General features: G+C 41.8%; 1 protein-coding gene across 4 annotated transcripts in view; it reads left to right on the top strand.

Moving 5' to 3' along the window:
- The window catches only part of Dguok (deoxyguanosine kinase), a 41,161-nt gene extending 25,928 nt beyond the window's left edge, over positions 1 to 15,233 (top strand). Inside the window, exons 3-8 of one of the 4 annotated variants that reach the window (XM_023718460.1) lie at positions 2,623 to 2,810; positions 6,329 to 6,476; positions 11,003 to 11,041; positions 12,825 to 12,940; positions 13,479 to 13,578; positions 14,041 to 15,228. In XM_023718460.1, the coding sequence (XP_023574228.1) occupies positions 2,623 to 2,810; positions 6,329 to 6,476; positions 11,003 to 11,041; positions 12,825 to 12,940; positions 13,479 to 13,578; positions 14,041 to 14,067 (618 nt within the window). In that variant the 3' untranslated portion in view covers positions 14,068 to 15,228. Of the gene's footprint in view, positions 1 to 2,622; positions 2,811 to 6,328; positions 6,477 to 11,002; positions 11,042 to 12,824; positions 12,941 to 13,478; positions 13,579 to 14,040 lie in introns of all 4 variants that reach the window. The other 3 variants (XM_023718461.1, XM_023718462.1, XM_004634099.2) reach the window with 3 other exon arrangements.
- Positions 15,234 to 21,114: the final 5,881 nt, after the last annotated feature.

The following is a 21,114-nucleotide window of genomic DNA, read 5'->3' on the forward strand; positions in this document are numbered from 1 at the left end:
GGTTTATGACTACTTATTCTTATTTGAATTCCATTGAGATCTTTCTTATTTGCTTCCTGTGTGCCTAAGCCCACAAATTGGTCCTCTCTCCTTTTAAATTGTAGAATATTTTTGAAACAGTTTCTTTTTTCCCTTTAATTTTTAAAAAATCATTTATTTATTTATTTATTTATTTATTTTATAGAGTCTTAATATGCAGCTCGGTCTCATAGTGATCCTCCTGCTGAGCCTCCCCAGTGCTGGGATTATAGGCATACACCGCCATGCCTAGTTTTGGTGGCCAGCACATCATGTGGTGTTAGGAATTGAACCCAGATCCTTGCACTTGCAAGGCACACACTTAGACCACTGAGCTATCTTCCCAGCCTGCAGAATATTTTTACATCCAATTATTATCCTTTTATTTGTTTATGCATTTGGAGAGATTTTGCATTTGGTCTGTAGCTGAGATGAATTTTTTAAAGAAATTATGTAAGTGATTTTTCTTCCAGGACATTCTCCCTATGGTACCCCAAAAACCCACTGGTACAATTACCCACACCTAGTCTACCTACCACACCTCCTGGGATGTGAACTCTATGGCAGAGCAGGGGTTGCTGTTGTAGTCCCTGGGGACATATACCATCAGAGACTTGAAATTCCTGTTCTCCCCCTGCTCCCAACCTGCAGCTCTTAGGAGCCATTTGTGAGCATAGTTTGTGTTTGTGCATTGAAGCTTTGGAAGGTGACAAATTCTGAACACACCTGTGAGTTAAAGAGCTTTTAGTTCCACTCACCTCTATACCCATTGCTTAACTGAAGCCTTTCAGAGAGCTGGGATCCTTCTGTGTATTCCAAGAATGTTTTATAACCAGCTTGAACTGCTTCTTGTTTAACCTTACTCCACTCCTACTCCGTATCTTTATCGTCACCTGAAACACTGTTTTGTTTTCTTTTGTTTTTAAGTCTTTTATTTCTTTATTTGGTACAAGGTCTCACTATGCAGCTCAGACTCATAGTGATCCTCCTGTCTCAGCCTCCCCAGCAGTGGGATTACAAGCATGTGCCATCATGTCCTGGTCAGCATGGTGGCACAACATGTGGTGCTGGAAATCGAACCCCAGTCCTTGCCCTTGCCAGGCAAGCACTTACACTGCTGAGCTGTCTCCCTAGCCCCAACACTTTTTTGTTGTTGTTGTTTTGTTTTAAGGCAGAGTCTCTGCACAGTTCATGCTGGCCTTGGACTGATAGTGTAGCCTAAGCTGGCCTGAAACACGAAGTACTCTTGCCTTGGCCTCCTGAGTCTTGGGACTACCAGTGTCCTGCACCACATCCAACAAAATGCTCTCTCCTTGATCTTCCTTTCTATCTATGGAAATTTCATGCATCATTTGCTTTGCAGTTTAAGGCCTTTTTAAAAGAAACTTTTGAGATTCCCTCCACCATATGGGATTGGCCTTTATCATGTAATCAAGTGATATGCCTTATATTCTATTTATATCTTAGTCTTCACCTTCCCATTTGCATGGTGAGTTCTTTAAGTCCAGAAACCATGTCTTATTCGCCTTGAGTGAGAGGCATTTTAAAATGAAGAAATAGAGAGATTCAGCACTTCCTAAACCCCATTAGGTCTTGGGAAAGTAAGTTATTTAACCTTTGAGTAGACTTTCCCCTCTGCAAAATGGACATAACAGCCTTTGCTCATGGAGTTGTTTTGAAAATTAAATAATATTGCATAGGGAGCATTGACATAAATGTTACTTTTTTTATATCCCTAGCCCATGCCGACCTTTAGTTGATAATGACTGAGTGAATAAGTTCAGGCCCAGAGTGCTTTGCATGAATAAACGCAGGTCCAAAGTATTTTGCACAGGGGGCCAGTGAGATAGCTCAGTGGTCTAAAGCACATGCTTACGCAAGCTTAAGCAGGTACAGGGACCACGGTTTGATCCCCAGCAACACATGCCATGCCAGCCATGCCCGGAGGGTAGGCTGAGCCGGCCACACGCACACGCACAGAGTGCTTTGTACAAAACTGAATTTTGAAATAAGTCAATGAAAAGAGTCCAGAAAAGAACCTGCAGTCTGAAGTTTCCACCTAAGCAAGTAAAACTCTCCAAATTATAGTTTACTCTCTTTAGAGACCTTCTCTCTAGAAGGTTTTGTGTTGGCTGGCTGGCTGGCTGGCTGGTTGGTTGGATTTTCAAATAAACAATTGCTTTCTTATCTACTTTGAAGTTTTAGAAACAAATACCCACAATTGGAATCTCAAAAGAGAAGCAATATATTGTTACAGTAGAAAAATTTGATCAAAGTAGACGTTTAGATGATTATTGATCATTAACTCCTCCCTTGACAAACTCCACAAATCCATCTATCAATGAATGTGTTAATTCTACGTGTAGTTTTTCCTTTACTCTTCTCTGTTATGTGGAAGGTGGCATGTCATCTTCCTCAATCAGATTATTGTCTAATGAGGTAGGAAAAGCTCTTCCTTGATTTTATGGTTTCAGTTAAGCAGGAAGATCTGGTTGTGTTTTTTTAGTGGAAGGAAATTTGTCATTTCTTCTTGTATTAAGTATTAAACTTTTTTATTTCCTCTACACCGTATAGGAAAGTTCCACTTTTTCTTATCGTCTCTAGGATCAAACTACCCAATGTCTTGGAAACTTGCTGGACATGATGTACCAGGAGCCAGCTCGATGGTCCTATACATTCCAGACATGCTCTTTTATGAGCCGCCTGAAAGTACAGCTGGAGCCCTTCCCTGAGAAACTTTTACAGGCCCAGAAGCCCATGCAGATCTTTGAGAGGTCTGTGTACAGTGACAGGTAAGATGCCAAGACCTCTGCCAGTCGCAAGGCCTTTGTTCAGATCTGTTTTTCTTGCACAGGCCATTGCTCTAGTTGTTAAAAGTCGTACTTTGAAAAACTTGTCTTCTTTGTAAAGTCAGTATTATGCATTTTTGTATGAAGTTATAATTTTTCTGAGATACCATATTCATGTAGGTCAAGAAGAGATTATATTTTTCATAAACTAAATGCATTGAACTTCCCACAGTGCCACCAGTTGCCTTACGTTTCCTTATTTTACTGCATAGAGGCAAACTGGTAGCTCCCTGCTATAATGATTACATGCTAAAAGACACAGAATACATCAGGTAGTAATGGTACATGTCTCAGAAACCAGATGGTTGGTTATTAGCTTTAAGAAAAAAGTAGATGGGTTTAAAATCCTAAAATGATTACACAGAATATCTATTTCATCAAGAAAGGATGTCTAGGCAAAAATAGCATATCATGAAATTGGCTTCTGTCTCAATTTAGCCTTTTTTTTAAAGCTCCTTTTGTGACAAGATTTATTGCTCTCCAGAGTCTAGAGTTGAAAACAAGTGCATGTGTTACCTCAGGGGAGGGGCTCATCCTGACCACCTGGGGGACTGAGATGTAAGGTCACTTTTAATAAAGATCAGCAGCTAGCATGGGAAGCAAGCCCATCTGTTCCAGGAGAGGTAGCCTAGCCAAGCTCCTGCATTCTGGTTCTGCCGTAGAAACCAGAGCATGACTGATGGTGAGGACTCCTGGGGATGACCTCGGGACACTGCTCCATTTTTTGTATTTGAAGGTTGTAAATGACTTTTGTCAGTGAAGTGGTACTTTCAAGCAAAATTCTATCTTAAGCCATGTTGACTTACCAGAATGAAAAATGGAGCATTTTCATTGTCCATTCACTGCTGAAGACATTTAGTTAGTTACCTATTTAATTCCAAATTAGATAAACTAGTTTTAGGGACCAGGGAGATGGCTCAGTAGAATAAGCGCTTGCCTGGCAAGCACAAGGGCTTGAGTTCAATCCCCGGTTCCACAAAAAAAACAAAACAAACAAACAAAAAAAACTAGTTTTGCTTCTTAGTTCCCATAAAGCCTCCTGGAAGAAAGAAAGAAGGGTTCATTGTGTTTGTTCTGGTATTACCTCAGAAATCATGTAAGATGTGAAACAAAACTCCAGGGGCTGCACATTCCTTCTTTCTAGGCCCTGAGAACCTACTCTTTATGGAAGTTAAGTGTGTGTATCATGGTGTATGAGCTCTCACGTTTAGTTCTTTTTCCCCTGTTGGCTATACCGCTTCCTATTTCCCCTCTCTGCAAAGCCTTGTCTCTTGGAGAAGAAAGTTGAATTTATAAGTAATCACCTGGGTTGCTTTGAAACATTGTACACAGTTGATCTTTTGAATTCTAGACCCTTAGTGAGATAGCATGCAAGATACCTCTCATAGGAAAACAGAGGAATAGAAATACATAATTAGAAATGCTTTGTGAAGAAGCTACATAGAATCGATTACATTATGGGGAACTACAGTATTTTGCGTGCTTTCATCAGAAAGGACACTTTTGAGATAAAAAGGATAACTAATCACAAGTTCTAATCTTGGTGGGTAATTAAGACCTTTTATTTTAAAAATTCATTCTAGGGGCTGGAGTTATATCTCAGTGGCACAACGTGGGGGTGGTCGGGACAGGGGAAGCACCCTTTTCTTTGTTTGCTTAGCACGGATTTATTGAATGCTTCTTTTGGGCATTAGGCTTGAACCTGGGGCTACAACAGAGAAGGCAGATTTATTCCTGGTCTTAAATATCACAGTTGAGTGGGCACCATTCCTGGTCTTAAATCCAATATCACAGTGAAGCAGGGATTAGACTCATGCTTATGTAGTGTGGTCTGTGTCCCACAAGAAGAGCTTGGCTTATTTGGGAGATGGGAGTGCAAGACTGAGGAAATCTAAGACTTTTTGTACTGAGTTAATGAGAAAGCTAGTGGTTGCTTCTAGAGCAGAGGCCCCAGCTGTTAGGTACTTAGCCTTGTTCTCCACAGCACCTGCATGCGCGTGTAGCAGCTCCCTTCCCATTAGTACTTGGCACTTTAGCTTTTGGGATAGTAAGTGAAGTGCTCATTCTGGGGGGCAGAAAGGCCCTTTTTATAGGACTTAACTAATTTTACTAGTATATATTTCAAGCCACACCCACAGTGACCCACCTCTTCCCACCAGGCTTCACCTCCCAGCATCACGCCCAAATATAGACCCATCAGTGGACTAATCGAGCGTCACACATCCATGATCTGGTCACCCCCATTAAAAGCCCAACTTATTAGCAAATGAGACTTTAGGGAGGACATTTAGATATAAGCCAGAACACTCTTCCAAGGACTTTATGAGTGCAGCATGCAGTTAAGACAATGGGCCGGCCAGGGAGTTGGCTCAGTAGACTTAAGTGCTTGCCTGGTAAGCTCAAGGGCCTGAGTTCAATCTCCGGTTCTGCAAAAATAAATAAATAAATAAAAACAAAGACAATGGGCTGAGAGAGCTCAGGTGACTTTTTAAGGTGATATGGCTCATGAACGTTGGAGTCAGGATTAGATCCTACAGAGTTACACTGAGACCTTCTCACAAGGGTGGCACCCATAGCCTTCAGTCTGTCCTTCTCTGATCGATTCCTACACAAGGATTCTGAATTTCATTTTCCTAGAAGTGGCCAGTTGCTGACTGTTGCCTTAGAAACTGGAGGCCACTGTCAAAGATGGGAACTGCTGTTTTGTATCAAGATACCTGAAGTTTGAAAGCAGACTTGACCCTCTGAAGTCATGGTTTCTGTTTAGCTCTGATTTCCTATTCATCAGATCTTCCTTTTGTTGTAGAAGTAAGCAAGGAGAAAAGAAGGTTTGATCTTTACCTTTTGCTTTCTTTTATCTGACTTGGAAGCTGAGCAGCAGCAGGAGCAAGCTGTAAAAGCTTTGGAGCATAGTCTGCCTTCTTGGTAACACTGAGGTCATTGGGAAATGCATTTCCTGCTCCATAAATGACACCACATAAAGACAGTTGCCTGTCCACTTCTTAGATAGAGAAAAGGATGCTTGGAGACTTAGAAGCTCTCAATACTTAAGTGAAATATTGTAGGTGGTTTTATACTTGATGTTTGGGGCCTTGCTGAAATAATCAGATCCCAAAAATTCAAATTTATATGCACCCTCTGCTGTATCCTGCAACTGGTTTTCAGGAGGGGAACTTGTCTGGGACCAAATCTCCCAGTGACTTTCTTTTTCCCCCCCTGGTGAACTACTCCATCCGGGTGCAATTTCCCATCAAACTGTTGAGCAGGGAAGGTGCTGTGAGTTAAGAGTTCAGATTGCTTAAGGATTGATGAGCTAGAAAGGTTAAGTGGTTGGAACAAACAAGGAACAAGTTGGTTATTGATTTTTCTGTTTTTCTCTCTCTCTTGTGCCTTTCATTCCATTTCCCATTCTTCCTCTGTCCTCTCCACTCCTACCCCATCCCGCTTACGTTTTCAACCAGGTACATCTTTGCAAAGAATCTTTTTGAAAATGGCTCCCTCAGTGATGTTGAATGGCATATCTATCAGGACTGGAATTCTTTTCTCCTTCGAGAGTTTGCCAACCGGCTCTCCCTACATGGCATCATCTACCTACAAGCTGCTCCCCAGGTAACTCCCAACCTATAGGCTTAGACCCTAGGAAAATCCTTTTAAGACAATAGGAAATCCTTTAAGAAACATTCTGCAAGCCCCTCATTTTGAGGAGTTAAGAGTCAGACATTAACAGAATGCAGAAAGCTGTGGGAGACACCTCTGCGCTAGCAGTGAGCACTCCATGTCCTACCTGCTGCAGCATACTTGAGCAATTGATTGTGTGTAGAAGTGTCTTTCTCTTGGTGGAGCAACAAGCCAGAACAGATTGGGCATCATTGCCATCATTCCAGCATCACTCTTTTTTTTTAATAATTTTATTGAGAAACAAATATCACTGAGACAGTTTCATTCCAGGATCTCAGTTGCTCTGACCTGCAGCCAGTGGCCTCTTCCTTCCTTTGGTATGGTCATTGAAGGTCCTGTTGGAGCCAGATATTGGGCATCTCTGTATTGGGATTTTTCTGGGGGATTATGACATGGAAATTAAGTCATAAACGGAAATAAAGTTTAATGTTTAAGATGAAACTAAATATGTTAGTCATCTTTTTGTTTCTGTTACATAGTACTCTATACCTATCACTTAAAGAGTTGATTTTTGTTAGAATTTTAGTTCATGGTTGACTGGCATAGCAGAGGAAAGGGTACTGATACCATGGTAGCCAAGAAGCAGAGCCAAAGGAAGCATCCTGGAGGAAAATATAACCGTCCAGGTCCTGTGTCCATTGACCCTCACTAGGGCCCCACTCCCTACACCAGGTTATCTCTAGTGCCCCTATAATCCACTCACTTTCCAAAATCCCCATCTCTGAGCAAATGAGAATTTTCGGAATTTTTTTTTTTTTTTTTTTTTTTTTTGGTGGAACCAGGGATTAAACTCAGGCCCTTGCGCTTGCCAGGCAAACACTTATTTCATTCACTGAGCCATCTCCCTGGCCCCAGTCGGGACCATTCTTGATCTAAACTGTAACACTAAACTAGAGGTTCGGGGGGAACTACCCGCTCGGGCCCCCCTCCTGTCCCTCTCTTGGACAGGAGCTTTCTTTCTCTGAATAAATATATTCTGCTCAAAAATAAATAAACTAGAGGTTCAGTGAGGCCAGAGAACTGAAAAGGTTCCATGAAGAGAACATAGTTCCAGGTGGGTGTATTCATTGCAAGTTGACTGGCTAGGTCACATTTATGAGACTTTTTTCAAGGGGCTTTATTTTGGGGGATTAAGAATAGGAGAGGCAAAAATTGAGGTGATTGTACTTTAGGGAAAGGGATTGGTGTCAGTGATGGGAGAAAGAGGGGTCCTCTACCAGAGAAGACAGCTTGAAGTACCTGAGAGTAGGGGTAGGGGCAGGGTTAGAGAGAAAGCCTGCTCTCAAGAAGACTTAGGGCCAGGACCATGAAGGAGAAAGAGTGCTGTGGAACTGAACAGAGAGATGGCTTGCGTTGGAATTTGAAGAGATGACAGGTTTCTAGCAGGAATCATGGAATGGCTGGATGAAAGAAGTAAGACAGTGCAAGATAAGCCTTAGGAGAAGGGACAGTATTTACACACAATGGAGTACTACTCTCCCATAAAGATAAACGAATCATTTATAGCAAAATGGATATACTTGAGACCGTAATATTAAGTGAAATAAATCAGACACAAGCTTAAATATTGCATGGTTTCTCTTATGTAACAAATATGTATTGTAAGTAAAGAGCAAAATAAAAGACATAATAGGAGGTAGCAGTAGGGAAATAGATCTTTCTCAAATGAGAAAGGGATCAAGAGAAGGAGGGGGAAAGGGGATTAAAAAAAAAAACCTAAGATGTGTTGTATATGTGTATCAACTCCACTCATACTGCAAATGTGTACTAATATATGTTTAATAGAAAATGTAGATTCCCATTGAGAGAGTGAGAGAGTGCTGACCTAACCTGTTCCTAGAGACAGAATTTAGCCCCAGGTTGGTACCAGGAAAACCATGCTGGGAGGAACCAAGGAAAAGGTGAGCTAAATCGGTACTGACAGCAAAGCAGGGCTGTGTAGACAGCTCACTCACAGGCTCTTGTTTCTGGGGCTCAAGCTGGGACCCAGAGGCAAGCAAGCAAGTGTACCTCACTTTTATTTGTGCCAATCACGTGATTGATGAGAAGGGAGTGGGATGGTGAAGAAGAAAAGGAGGACCGTTACTGGACTGGTGTGTCTTCTTGAGAGACTAACTGAAGTCTTTCAGCTGGTAGAAAAAGAAAGGGGTTGAGGATTATTGCAACTTAATGGCAGAAAAGAAAAACAGTTGATTCGCTGTGGGATTAATTGAGGATTTTTCTGCTATTTTGATGGCATTAGACCTGAAAATTCCCATATCCTTCCCTGAAGTGGCATAGAAACTCTTCTTTGAGATTCAGGGGTAACCATCCCAAAGGAGGAAGAGAATAGAAGTTGAAACACCTCTGCACAAAACATCAGTGCCTGATATTCCAGCACAGAGCCCTGGCAAATAGTAAGTCTAGACTTATGTGAAAAGGATCTTAGGAGAGCCCTTGGCTCCTCTCCACTGGTTGCCTCCTGAATTCTAAACAGTGAACCAGCCTGCAGCTTCAAAACTAGTAAAAGGAGCCAGGCATGGTGGCCCACGCTTGTAATCCCAACACTCAAGAGACAGCCGCGTGGCACCTCCCCTGCCATTTGTACCTACTCTGGCTGTCCTTTTCACACCCAGGTGTATCTTCCTTATGAGGAACAAAGTGAAATGGGGCCAGGCTAAAGCACTGCTTGCATAGGGTCTTTTTAAAAAATTTGTCATAGCTATGCCAATAAAGTTAAGAATTTTGCCAAATGCTCAAAATAGTTTACCTAGTTGGAGGGGGGGTTGCTCTGTTAAATTAATAGTACAACCGTGCACTTTTTTTTTTTTTTTTTTTTGGTGGAACTGGGGATTGAACTCAGGTCCTTACACTTGCCAGGCAAGTGCTTATTCTGCTGAGCCATCTCCCCAGCCCCACATTTTTTAATCAGTGTAAAATTGCTCTATCCTTATGTGTGCTTGAAAAACAAAGCTATATTGTAAAAAGTGCTTATTTTAACTAGTTCAGATAGTATTTTTCTCTCCAAGAGGAAAATTAGGTAGCTTTGCCATGTTTGGAAATCCTAACTACTTGCTTGCTAGCCTCTGAGGAGGCAGTTTTGACAGTGTATAATGTGTAGTGCTAACGTCTTTTACCTATTAATTATAGTACTTGCAGCTCACTCCATTGAGAGGCAGGTATTGTGGCTCATGCCTGTAATCCAAGCAGTCAGGAGGCTGAGGCAGGAGTATTGCTGTGAGTTTGTGGTCAGCCTGAGGCTACATAGTGCGGTGTCTCAGAACAAAATTACTCCATGATAATTGATACACTCACACATGTGCAAAATAGCCTGTGTACAAGGCAACATTTTTTGTAATAGTAGATTAGTGGAAACAACCCAAGGGTTCATTAGTAAGGGCTATTGAATATATTATGCTCTGACCATAAACTAAAAAGCTTGGAAACTATAAAAGAGAATAAAAAAGTTCTTTCTGTATTGATATATAGCAATATCTAAGACATATTCTTTTTGTTGTTGTTGTTCAGCAGGAATTGAACTCAGGGGACCTTGTGCTTGCCAGGCAGGTGCTGTACCCCTGAGCCATATCCCTGGCCCCTAAGATTATTCTTAAGTGAATAAAAACAAGTGCAGAGCATGTGGTCAATCTAGATCTCCATCTCAATCTCTACCTGTCTTCTCCATCTCCCCTCTCCTCTTTTCCTGTCTCCCTCCCTCCTGCCCTCTCTTTTTGGAAACAGTTCTTACTATGCAATTTAAGCTAGCCTTGAACTCACCATATAGGCTAGGTGATAATGAACTACTACAGTCTTCCTACCTCAGCCTCTCGTGTGCTGAGTAGAAAAATAAAAGTGTGTGTGTGTGTGTGTGTGTGTGTGTGTGTGTGTACAAAAATTACTTCTGAAGGTATATAAAAAGTTGTGGAGGAAGACAGGTGGGTAGCTGGAAGCCAGGGATCTAGTGAAAAGCTATGATTAGAGAAGGAGAGGACAAGGGGGAAAGGTCTCAAAACCATCAGCAGTGAGGATGGGGATGCAGGGGTATAAAGACAGAGGGAAAGAAGAGGCAGGCTCAGAGTGAAGAAAGGTAGCAAATGAAAATAAGTAAAGATAGATGAACATGGAAAGACAAGATATCAGAAATGAAAACGTTGGGCGGGGGAGATGGCTCAGTGGAATAAGCACTTCCCTGGCAAGCACAAGGGCCTAAGTTCAATCCGCAGTTCCGCCAAAAAACAAAAACAAAAACAAAAAAAGAGAAATGAAAATGTTAGAGGAGGCTGGCAAGATGGCTTACTGGGCTTAGTGCCTGCTTAGGCAAGTGCAGGGACCTGGGTTCAATCCTCAGCACCACATGCCATGCTGGCCCCACCCCCAAGTCTGAACTGTGTAGTAAGACCCTATACTTTTAAAAATATGTTTTAAAAAAATACGTTTAAATGTTTTTTGGTGTTTTGTTTTGTTTTGGTTTTTTGCAGCAGGAATTGAACTCAGAGGACCTTGTGCTTGCCAGGCAGGTGCTGTACCTGAGCCATATCCCTGGTCTTCCTCCACAACGTAAAATACGTTTGAAAAAAAAGATACTAGGGCATGGGGAAATAGCTCAGTAGAATAAGTGCAAGCCTGAATTCAATCCCTGCTTTCGCAAAAAAAAAAAAAAATGGTAGAGGAGTACACATTGCTGTGCCTTCCTAGTAGCCTATGCAGACCCTTCTAGGTCCTCTGTTTCATCTGGAAAACCATCAGTGGTCTGTTTTCTCAGGACCTGCAAGCACTTGCCTCCCAGAGAGGTGCCCAGTGAGCTGAGGCCTAAGGTAAAGGAGAGCTCTGCAGAGATAGGAATTGCAGCACATGCTGCCTCTCCAGAGAGCCTGTCACCCCCTCCTTCATCTGAACAGCTGCACATACGGTTTAGCACTTAATTTGCTATTTTGCATATGTTTTATTTATCATCTACATTATAAAATTGAAAGCACAGGGACTGTATCTGAGTTGGGGTAATTATTTATTGATCAGAAGAAAGGCAGAGACATGAAAAATACTAAAACTATTAACCCACAAGACTTGTCTATGTTCCTCAGTTGGAAAAGCTGCACATAAAGTCCTATGAAATTTGCTTACATGATTTCATCTCCTTAGAGAAAGGTGAGATGGAAACAATGAAGCCCTAATGTTTTTGGAAATACTTTGTAGTATATTAGAGAATAAAGTTCACTTTTAAGGTATGTGAAAGAGGGAAGCCCTAAGTCAGTGGATAAAGCCATCTATATTTCCAAAACAGGTGACATTGAATAATGAAATGTTTTCCCCAGCAGAGAGGATCGAGGGCAATTCAAGCTGAAAAAATATTTGGAACAAAATTTCTGAGGTGTGAAGGAGGTTAGCCTATCCACAGGCCAAGGTAGGAGGTCAAATGTGACTGAAGGAGTTAGGCCAGGAGAAGATCTAAGGACACTGAGGAGACATCGGAGAGACAGGCTGTGTGACAGGTAAAGAAGGGAACATCACCTCTGAGTCAGTGTGCTTCCAACTGTCCCACATAGGAGAAGAGAATTATGCACACACTGCAAAGTGGGCTCACTTTTCCCCCTCGCTTCTTGATCTCGGGCCCATTTAGATTTCACATTCTAGTCCAGAGTGAGGATCTCATATGATATGAAAGGTGTTTCAAATTACTTACCATTTTATAAATATAATGCCTTATATTTTCTTGAACTTGTGGTTAAACATAGGAAACCTGTGAAGTACTTTAAGCAGAGAAAGTAATGCAGCACTGTGGAAAGCAGGCTGAAGGGACAAACTGAAAGGAAACAACAGTTTTTGCCAAGTGTTTTCTTTTTCTTGCCTTATCTCAGCAAAACCTCCCAGGACCTGTGGAGTGGGTTGTGGTGGGAATGGAAACTCACCAAGATCACACCACTAGTACACAATAAAGACTGATTAACCACTGGGCTTTCCTGTCCTCTTTCCAAACACTTCACCTCTTGAACACAGTCAAAAGTCCTTGCCATAGGCCAAGGTGTGAGGTGGTGAGCACCTGATTAGGGCAGGTTGAGAGAAGAAATAAGGAGAGAACCAACCAAAGGGATTGAGTTCTGTGACTGCTGCGATTGGGAAGAGAAGAAAGACAACTTCCAGGGCCCTAGCTTGGTTGATAGGGTGAGTGGTGTCTGCCACTGACCAGCTAAGGATACTCCAAGGAAGGGCAGGTTTAAGTCCCGATCCCTGCTCCAAGACTGCACTGTGACAGCCAGAACAGCATATGAACTCAGTGAAGTCTGGGAATTGATTATTTTTTAGATCTGTTTGAAGAGATTGTACCAGAGAGCCAGGAAGGAAGAGAAAGGAATTGAACTGGCCTATCTGGAGCAGCTTCATGATCAGCACGAAGCTTGGCTTGTTCACAAGTCAACCAAGTAAGTGGAAAATAGCAGTATTAGAGATCTGCTTCCCAGTTCAAAATGAGAGGTTCACTATGCAGCTCTGGAAGGACATGGTTGGGAATATACAACATTTTCCAATTCAGAAATGTTATACTAAATATTAGATTCTATTTCGCTAGCCTTTTTGTAAATTTCCTTATATTGAACATCATGATTGATGATTGCAATAGTTGGCTTATAATGAAGGGTAAACTTTTGGAGAACATCAGCTTTACTAAGTTGATGTCTCTAGTTGCTTCCTGCCCTTTCTTCAGGTTTGGTATGTCATCACTTAAAAATGTTTAGAGCACTGACCTTTAATATCAGTCTCAACTGAAGAAAAATCTCAAGCTCTCTTTGTTCATCCTTCCTCTTTGAAGAGAACTTTATTGATTTTTTTAGATTCTTATGTAATTTCATTGAGAAATCACATCAATTGAGATTTGTTCTTAGAATTACTAAAATTTGATGAATATGTAAAATGTGGCTCAAATTTATTTTCTCATTACCCAAATGTTTATAATTCTTGCAGACTCCACTTTGAAGCTCTGCAGAACATCCCAGTGTTGGTGTTGGATGTCAATGATGACTTTGCTGAAGAAGTAACCAGACAAGAAGAACTCATCAGAAAGGTGGAAAGAACCTTAGCTCCTGCTTTCTAGTTCCTCTGTTGTACTTTTATCTCTCTGGCCCTTGCTTTCCATGTTCAGTGTATTAGGTCTTGTGTTCTGCATCTCAAATTGCATTTCACACTCCAAAGCCTGTGAGATGTTTTTTAAGTTACAAATATAATCCCTATTTTCTAAAGTATGTTGAATTAATAATCTTGAATAATTGGCTTGTAACATGTGGTTGCCAGCTGACTTCCTCCTCTAACGTATTCTAAAATTAGGGAAATGAGACTTCTGGATTCTTTTTCCAGCTCTGCTACTTGGTACTATCTGACTCCAGACAGTTCACAGTTCTTCTCCAGCCCATTTTCCCTGCCTCACAAAAGCTCTTGGGACTGGACGTATATACATCATGGCATGGATGAACCAATGATTTATCTGCTGAAAACATGAAATTTAACCTGAATTTTCTCTTTCCTGCAGGTAGACACCTTTGTAAAGAATCTGTAACCAGCAGTAGGATGTTCTAGCTGTGATTTGGGCTCTCTGCGTTCTGAAGCTAGAAAATGTTGAGTGTTCCACCCACCTTCCCGTCCTCTTCCTCTTTTCCTTAAAGTACTCTGACACTCAGGCGGATAGTTCCTGCTATTTTTAGACTTTGCTATTGTCTTTTTACATTATATATGTCAAGGACTTTGAAAATAAAACTGTCTTAAATTTTCCTCATTTTTTTGAATTTAGTTGTTGATTTATTTCAGGATGTAGCTATTGGCCATAGACTAGGAATTTTCATCTGAGAAAAGTCTGCACCCTTCTTGCTTTGGAGTCCTTTACCAACCTGATAGCCCATGTGTTCCCCTGTTCCCTCTGACCTGCCAGGGCAGGAATTGCTCCCAGCACTCTGAACCAAGCCCTGCCATGCATGAAGGAGGAAGCTAAAGCAGTTCAGGAGTGGGCAGGCATGCAAGTGTGAGCCCTTAGAACTGGGAAGGTGAGCCAACCTCCAGGAAGTGGTACAGGGGATACAAATGAAGAGTTCAGTCTTTTGCTCTGGAGCTGAAGAGGCAGGCCAAAAGAATGGGAGAGATCATTAAGAGCCTAAACGTTTAGCATCTGACTCTTAGTGTTGGCCATTCTAGCACTCTGACTTTACCCAGTGAATTTCAGGTTACCTTTATGGAGTGAATATTTCTGCAAGAAAGGAAGAAAATAATTTTTGTGCTGCTTGTCAAGCTTCAAGGAGAATTTGTTGTTAAGGAGGAAAAGTACCTGGGTTCATAGAACTAAAGTGCACCCTTGCAGGAAGCCCACAGGCCCATTCTTCACCAGGAGGGGTTTTTCTACACTGAGCCCTTGACAACTCCACAGGCACATGGGAAAATGAAGTTGGGACTCAGTATGCACTAGAAGACAGAAGAAATACGTTTCTCTCCTTCATGCTTTGGAAAAATAGTGTGAGACTACTTTCTAACAAATAGGTAAAGTTTGGGAAAAGTTCAATTTTTTCCCACTTAAAATTTATGACTTTATTGATATATAATTCATATGCCACACTAATGTATTCATTTAAAGTATACAATCCTATGGTTTTTAGTATAGTTGCTGGGTTTTACAACCTACATAAAATTTTAGAACATTCACATCACTCCTAAAAAAACCACATGTCCTTCCTTCCCCCTACTCTCAGCCATAGTATACAACAATAAATCTAATTTCTCTATATAGATTTACCTAATCTGTGCATTTCATATAAACAGAATTGTATAGTATCCTGTCTTTTATGACTGACTTTGTGTGTAGTCCTGGGGATTGAACTCAAGACCCTGTACTTGCCAGGCAAGTGCTTACTCTACTGAGCTATCTCCCCAGCCCCTGACTGGCCTATTTAGCATAATATCCTTCAGCTTCATCTAGGTTATAATATGTATCAGTATTTTATTCCAGCTATTCTAATGGGTGTGGCATTGTATCTCATTGTGATTTTGATATACATTCTTTTGATGGGGAATAATGTTGAACATGTTTATGTACTTATTGACCTTTTGTGTACTTTGAGAAAGTACATGTTAACACCTTTGCCCCTTTTTTCATTTGGGGTATTTGTCTTTTTATTGTTGAATTACAAGAGTTCTTTATATATTCTGATACATCCCTTCCCAGGTATGAGATATGGATATTTCTCCCTTTCTACTGCCCCTCTCCTCTCTCCTCCTCTTACCCCTTCCTCCTCCTGACAAAAGGCTGGCCTTTTCCTCTGTTAGAACTTGTCATCTCTTGGACAGGGGGATAAGACACCAAACAAGTTGCAGGTGTCCACATTTCCAAAGAACTACAGGGGGACAGAAGGTGTGTAACAGAAGGAGGCAGTATAACCTGGAACACTTTCCCCACACACATCAAGAAAATGACAGCTATACTCAATTCTGAAGAATAAATGGGGTAACACATTCAGGCATCGCCCTCATAGGAAAATGAAGTGTTAGGCCCAGGTTGTGAAAGCAGGTGCCGATGGTAAATTTATAATTTTAGAATATGCTCCTCTCACATTTTCATTCTGAAAGCCTGAAAATGTATAAAGTCAGCATTTCTTTCTATCTATATCTTATCTATCTATAGATAGATAAAATAGATTCTTTTTTTTTTTTTTTAAGACAAGGTCTTGCTTGGTAGTTCAGGCTGGCTTGAACTCACTGTGTAGCTCAAGCTGGCCTTAAATTCAGCAATTCTCCTGCCTCAGCCTCCTAGTGCTGGGATTATAGGTGTGCATCATCACGTGTGGTTTATTTTTGAACTCAGGCCCTTGCGCTTGCCAGGAAAGCGCTTATTCCACTGAGCCATCTTCCCAGCCCCAATCACATGTGGTTTAACAAAGCCAACTGCACTCTCACCTCTGAAATAGTTCACATGTTGCAAACTGGTTGCTGAGATCATCTGCAAAGAGCAACATTTTAATAAGGAGCAGTAATTTTGAACCATAAGTGAAGCCTTTAAATGGGGATTAGGGCCTCAGGCTTAAACCTTTGGGCCCCTGGGAGATTAAAAGGACCCTCGTGACTGGAAGTTACCCTAGAAAGGACAATCTCTGTAACGAGTTTTGCTTACAGTGGTCTCGACTCTTGTCAGGCCAGCCCTGGTACCCCAGAGTCAAGCAACATGGATTAACACATAAAAATAGCTGCATGTCTTTCTGGTTTATGATGTGGCAAAACCTGCTGTTCTAGAACCTGAACATCACCTTCATGGGTTTATGACATAGATCAAGGTTATGAAAGTTCTAAGTGTGGGTAAAGGTGATAGTTTCAGTGAAAGAGGCTGTTGAATGCAAATGCTAGACTCACTGGAGAAAATGAAACAAAAATAACCTGCATTTTGAAATGTAGATCGTGTTTAACCTTCTTTAGCCTTTAATTGGGGATCACTTGAAGTTCTCTGGCCCACTTTCTTCCTAGATCTTCACCACCTGGTGCCGCCTTCCCTGTCTCCTGGGCTGACATCGTTTTCTCCTCTCGTTTTGTGCTGGAACCCCTGGCATCCTTGGCTCATTTCTGTCTTTAGTACTAATACCTCTGGGTAATTGTGTCACCTGTCTGTCAATGCCACAAAATACCTAAGAGAAACAATTGAAAAGAAGGAAAGGTTTATTTTGGTTCCCGGTTTGGGTCCCTGGTTACTTCATTCCATTGTTTGAGCCTGCAAGGAGGTAGAACATCAGGGAAGAAGCACGTGGTAGAGGAAGACTGTCCACCACCTGGCAGCCAAGAAGCCAGAAAAAGAGGTGATAGGCAGGATGGAGCCTTTAGGGCCCTTCTTGTAACAGTCTGCTTCCTCATGCCAGGACTCACCTCATAACAGCCTGTTACTTATTAGCACTCATGGGTTACTACACTGATGAGGCCAGAGCCCTTCTGATCCTATCATCTTCCAAAGCCCCACCTCTGAACATTCACTGATGCATCTGGGACAAGCTTTAACTAGCATGTGAGCATTTGGGGGGACCTTTTAGGTCCAATCCGTAACAGTGATATTGTATTCATTTTCTCTTGTTATATCAAATCACCACAAATAGAGTGGCAGAAAGTAATACGGTCTATTATCTTTCTGTAGGTCGGAACTCTGACATGGATCTCGCTGTGCCCAAATCAAGTTATCTACAGAGCTGAGGAGAATCCATGTCTTTGCCTTTCCTACCCCTAGAAGTTATGTTCCTTAGACCCATTGGTCTTCAAAAGAAAAGTTTCTCTGGAAAAAGTTTCTTGGTTTTTAGAGACCCACATGAAAGCATGGGTTCTCCTGAATAATTCAGTCTGATCCTTCCTCCCATCTCAGGTTCTTTAGCCTTAAATGTATCTGGGAAGCCCCTTTTATTGTGCAAGGCAATGGTCTTTGAAGGTTTCAGGGACTGAGACATAGACATCTTAAATAGGGAAGGGCTATCATTGTGCCTTGCACAAATCTCAGCTACTGTCTTGTTCTTAGTGTTAGCATGGAATGAAGCCTTTTTTAAAAACTTAGCTTTGTGGAAAACAAATCCTATGCAGCAATTGAGGAATTCATGTATCTCCAAAACCCACATTATAGCTCAGACCTAGGTTAATTTCCTTAGAAAGTACAAAATTAAGACAAAGGTTGGATATTGGGCCAGGTGTGGTGGCACATACATATAATCCCAGAACTTTGGGATGGGAGGCTAAAGCAGGAGAATCACTGAGTTTGAAGTCAGCCTGGGTTACATTGTGAGTTCAAAGCCAGCCTGAACTATAGGGTGGGACCCTGTCTCAGAAAACTGAAAAGTGGAATGTTGTGTCATGAAAACCCTTCGCCAAGGCTCTGAACTGAGTTGAAAGTGAAGATACTTCTTTGTTTCAAAGTGGTTTAGGTCCTCTTGTAATGTTTCATTTTAACTGATAAAATTTCAAACAGCCACCTTTGATAGTCGCTCATGTTAGAGGACAAGGTCTCAGTGAGTGAGAAAGTAGTCACACAGAGAATGGGTTATTATGACACTTTACAGCTACTCTGTGCCTGGGGAAAGTACCATTACATGGTGACGTAGCTCATGCTACCTGTGTCTGTCCCCCCAGCCTAATAAATGACAGGGCAGCTTTTACCTTTCTTGGTATGAGCTGACTTAGTTTTTCACCCACTTCAGTTATCTACTCATAACCAGTCTTGATTCATCTAGAGCCTACCTCCCACACTGATTATTTTGAAGTAAGTCCCAAAGTAGAGGATAACCTTTAAAGCTAGAGACTTGCAGAACTCTGTATATACTGCTTGGATCCCTTAATGCTCAGTACATACAAAACAGTGCTCATTGCCACACATATGCCCACCACTGTCCCTACCTCATCCCAGCCAACAAAACCCAATTACCCTGCTTTTCAGTCTACTCATTTGGCCACAGCATCTTGGAGCCCTCTTTGCTCCTCCTGCTTATACCCATTTTCACTAAATTCTGCCTGTTCACCTCTGAAATCTTGCAGATTTCTCTGTACCCCAAAGTGTTTCTTTAATTAAAGGTGTAATAAACATAACTGATTCCCCAACATTCATGTATTTTGTCTCTGTCTCTGTTTCCCTCTCCTCTCCCCTCCTCTCCTCTCCCCTCCTCTCCTCTCCCCTCCTCTTCTCTCCTCTCCTCTCCTCTCCTCTCCCCTCCTCTCCCTTCTCTCTTCTTTCTCCTCTCTCTCTCCCTCCCTCTCCCTTCTTCCCCCCCACTGGCTTCAGACTCTTTGTACCTTCCTGCCTCAGCCTCTCAAGTTCTTGGATTACAAGCATATGCCACCATGCCCGGCTGCTTCTCCTTTATTTTAATACCAGTTACACAGTTCCCTTGGCAGTAATGACCATGCCTGGGAGTGGCTGAATGCCCTTTGCTACCTGCCTGCACATTGCCATCAGTACAATCAGTAATTCTCTTTTTCTCCATGCCACCTCAACTGAACAGTATACAGAAAAACTTGCTGCCATGCAGAACAACTTCATATCAGGACTCCTGTGGAGGGACTAGAGCTGCCATGTTTTTAGAATCACATCTTCCATCACTCCTGTCATAAGACTACCCACGATTCCAGAATACGTCATGTACTTCCCACTTGATGAAATGGTTTTCTGTCCCCCACTCCCCTCCCGCACAATTTTATCCTGGAAGAACTCATTCTGCCAGTACTAATTCTACTGTTCCTTTCTGGGAAACTATCCTCATCCCACAGTCTTCTCTTGAGGACCCTGGTTATTAGACATCTGTCCGATAACACCTGAGTATAGTTGTTTGGAGACCTCTCTTCAATGTCTTTGGCTTTGACCTTGATACAGATCATGTCTTGTTTACTTAAGATAGATAGATAGATAGATAGATAGATAGATAGATAGATAGATAGATAGACAGACAGACAGACAGAGACAGACAGACAGATTTACTAAGAGTAATGTGAATGGAGAAACAGGTACCCTCCTAAGGTTACTGGGTTGTGAGCTCCATATTCTGATCATTAATTTATGAAGTACTTTTTATGTGCTAGGTACTGTGAGGATGTGCAAGAAAATTAAGGGACCCAGACTCAACCCTCAAGTTGAAAGGAGAGCTGATGACTGTTGGATTCCTGCCATTGCCTGCTATCCTACAGACATTTTTACATTTTTTAAATGTGGTACTGAGGATCAAACTCAGGACCTTACCCTTGCCAGGCAGGCACTTATGCTGCTTAGCTATCTTTTTTTTTTTTTTTTTGCGGTATCAGGGATTGAACTCAGGACCCTGTGCTTGCCAAGCAAGTGCTTATTCTACTAAGCTATCTCCCTGAGCCCTTTAAGTATTTTCTCAACAATACTGGGAAGGAGAGTTAAGATCCTAGTCTTTAACAATGAGGAAACTGAAGCTAGAGAGGTTTGGTAATCTATCACCATAGAGGGTGAGTGAGATAGACAAGCACAGGAACCAAGCTTTGATCCTTGGCAGCACATGCTGTGCTGGCCTCGCCCCAGGGCTTGCTGAGCCAGCCATCAAGTCTGGGCCTGAGTCTGGGTGTGGTGGTGTACGCCTGTAATCCCAGTGCTGGGGAGGCTGAAAATAGGAACACTATGAGCTGTATAGTGATACATTTTTTTAAAAAAAAATTAAGTATTAAAAAAAAATCTGTCATCTTAGGTAATGGAGCTGGGACTCAACCCAGGACCATCATGACCCCAAAGCCTGTCTTGGAAGAGAGAAAAGCCAAGCGTGTATTTCTTCAGCTGCTGTCTGAGGAGGAATACCTTCTGGTTTTACCAACTAAAACTACCAGGCACATGCTGAATACCTTAGACCACTGGGACTCCACACCACACTGAGATGTGTCCAGTGGCCCATATTCTCTTCTCAGCACCTGCATTTCTTTGTGTCCCTTAGGTACTGGATACACCGGGACATAAGTGAAAGTCTGGTGGAATGTTCTAGAATGCCTTTACAAGTACTTGCAACTCACTTCCCAACCCACCCTTTACTATCAGATGCCTCTCCCAAAACACTTTTAATCATGTTGTTATTCTTTAAAAAACGTGTCCAAATGAAAGTAGTGT

The sequence above is a fragment of the Octodon degus genome, unplaced genomic scaffold, assembly GCF_000260255.1.
Source record: "Octodon degus isolate 3935 unplaced genomic scaffold, OctDeg1.0 scaffold00058, whole genome shotgun sequence".
In the NCBI taxonomy this organism is placed as follows: Eukaryota; Metazoa; Chordata; class Mammalia; order Rodentia; family Octodontidae; genus Octodon; species Octodon degus.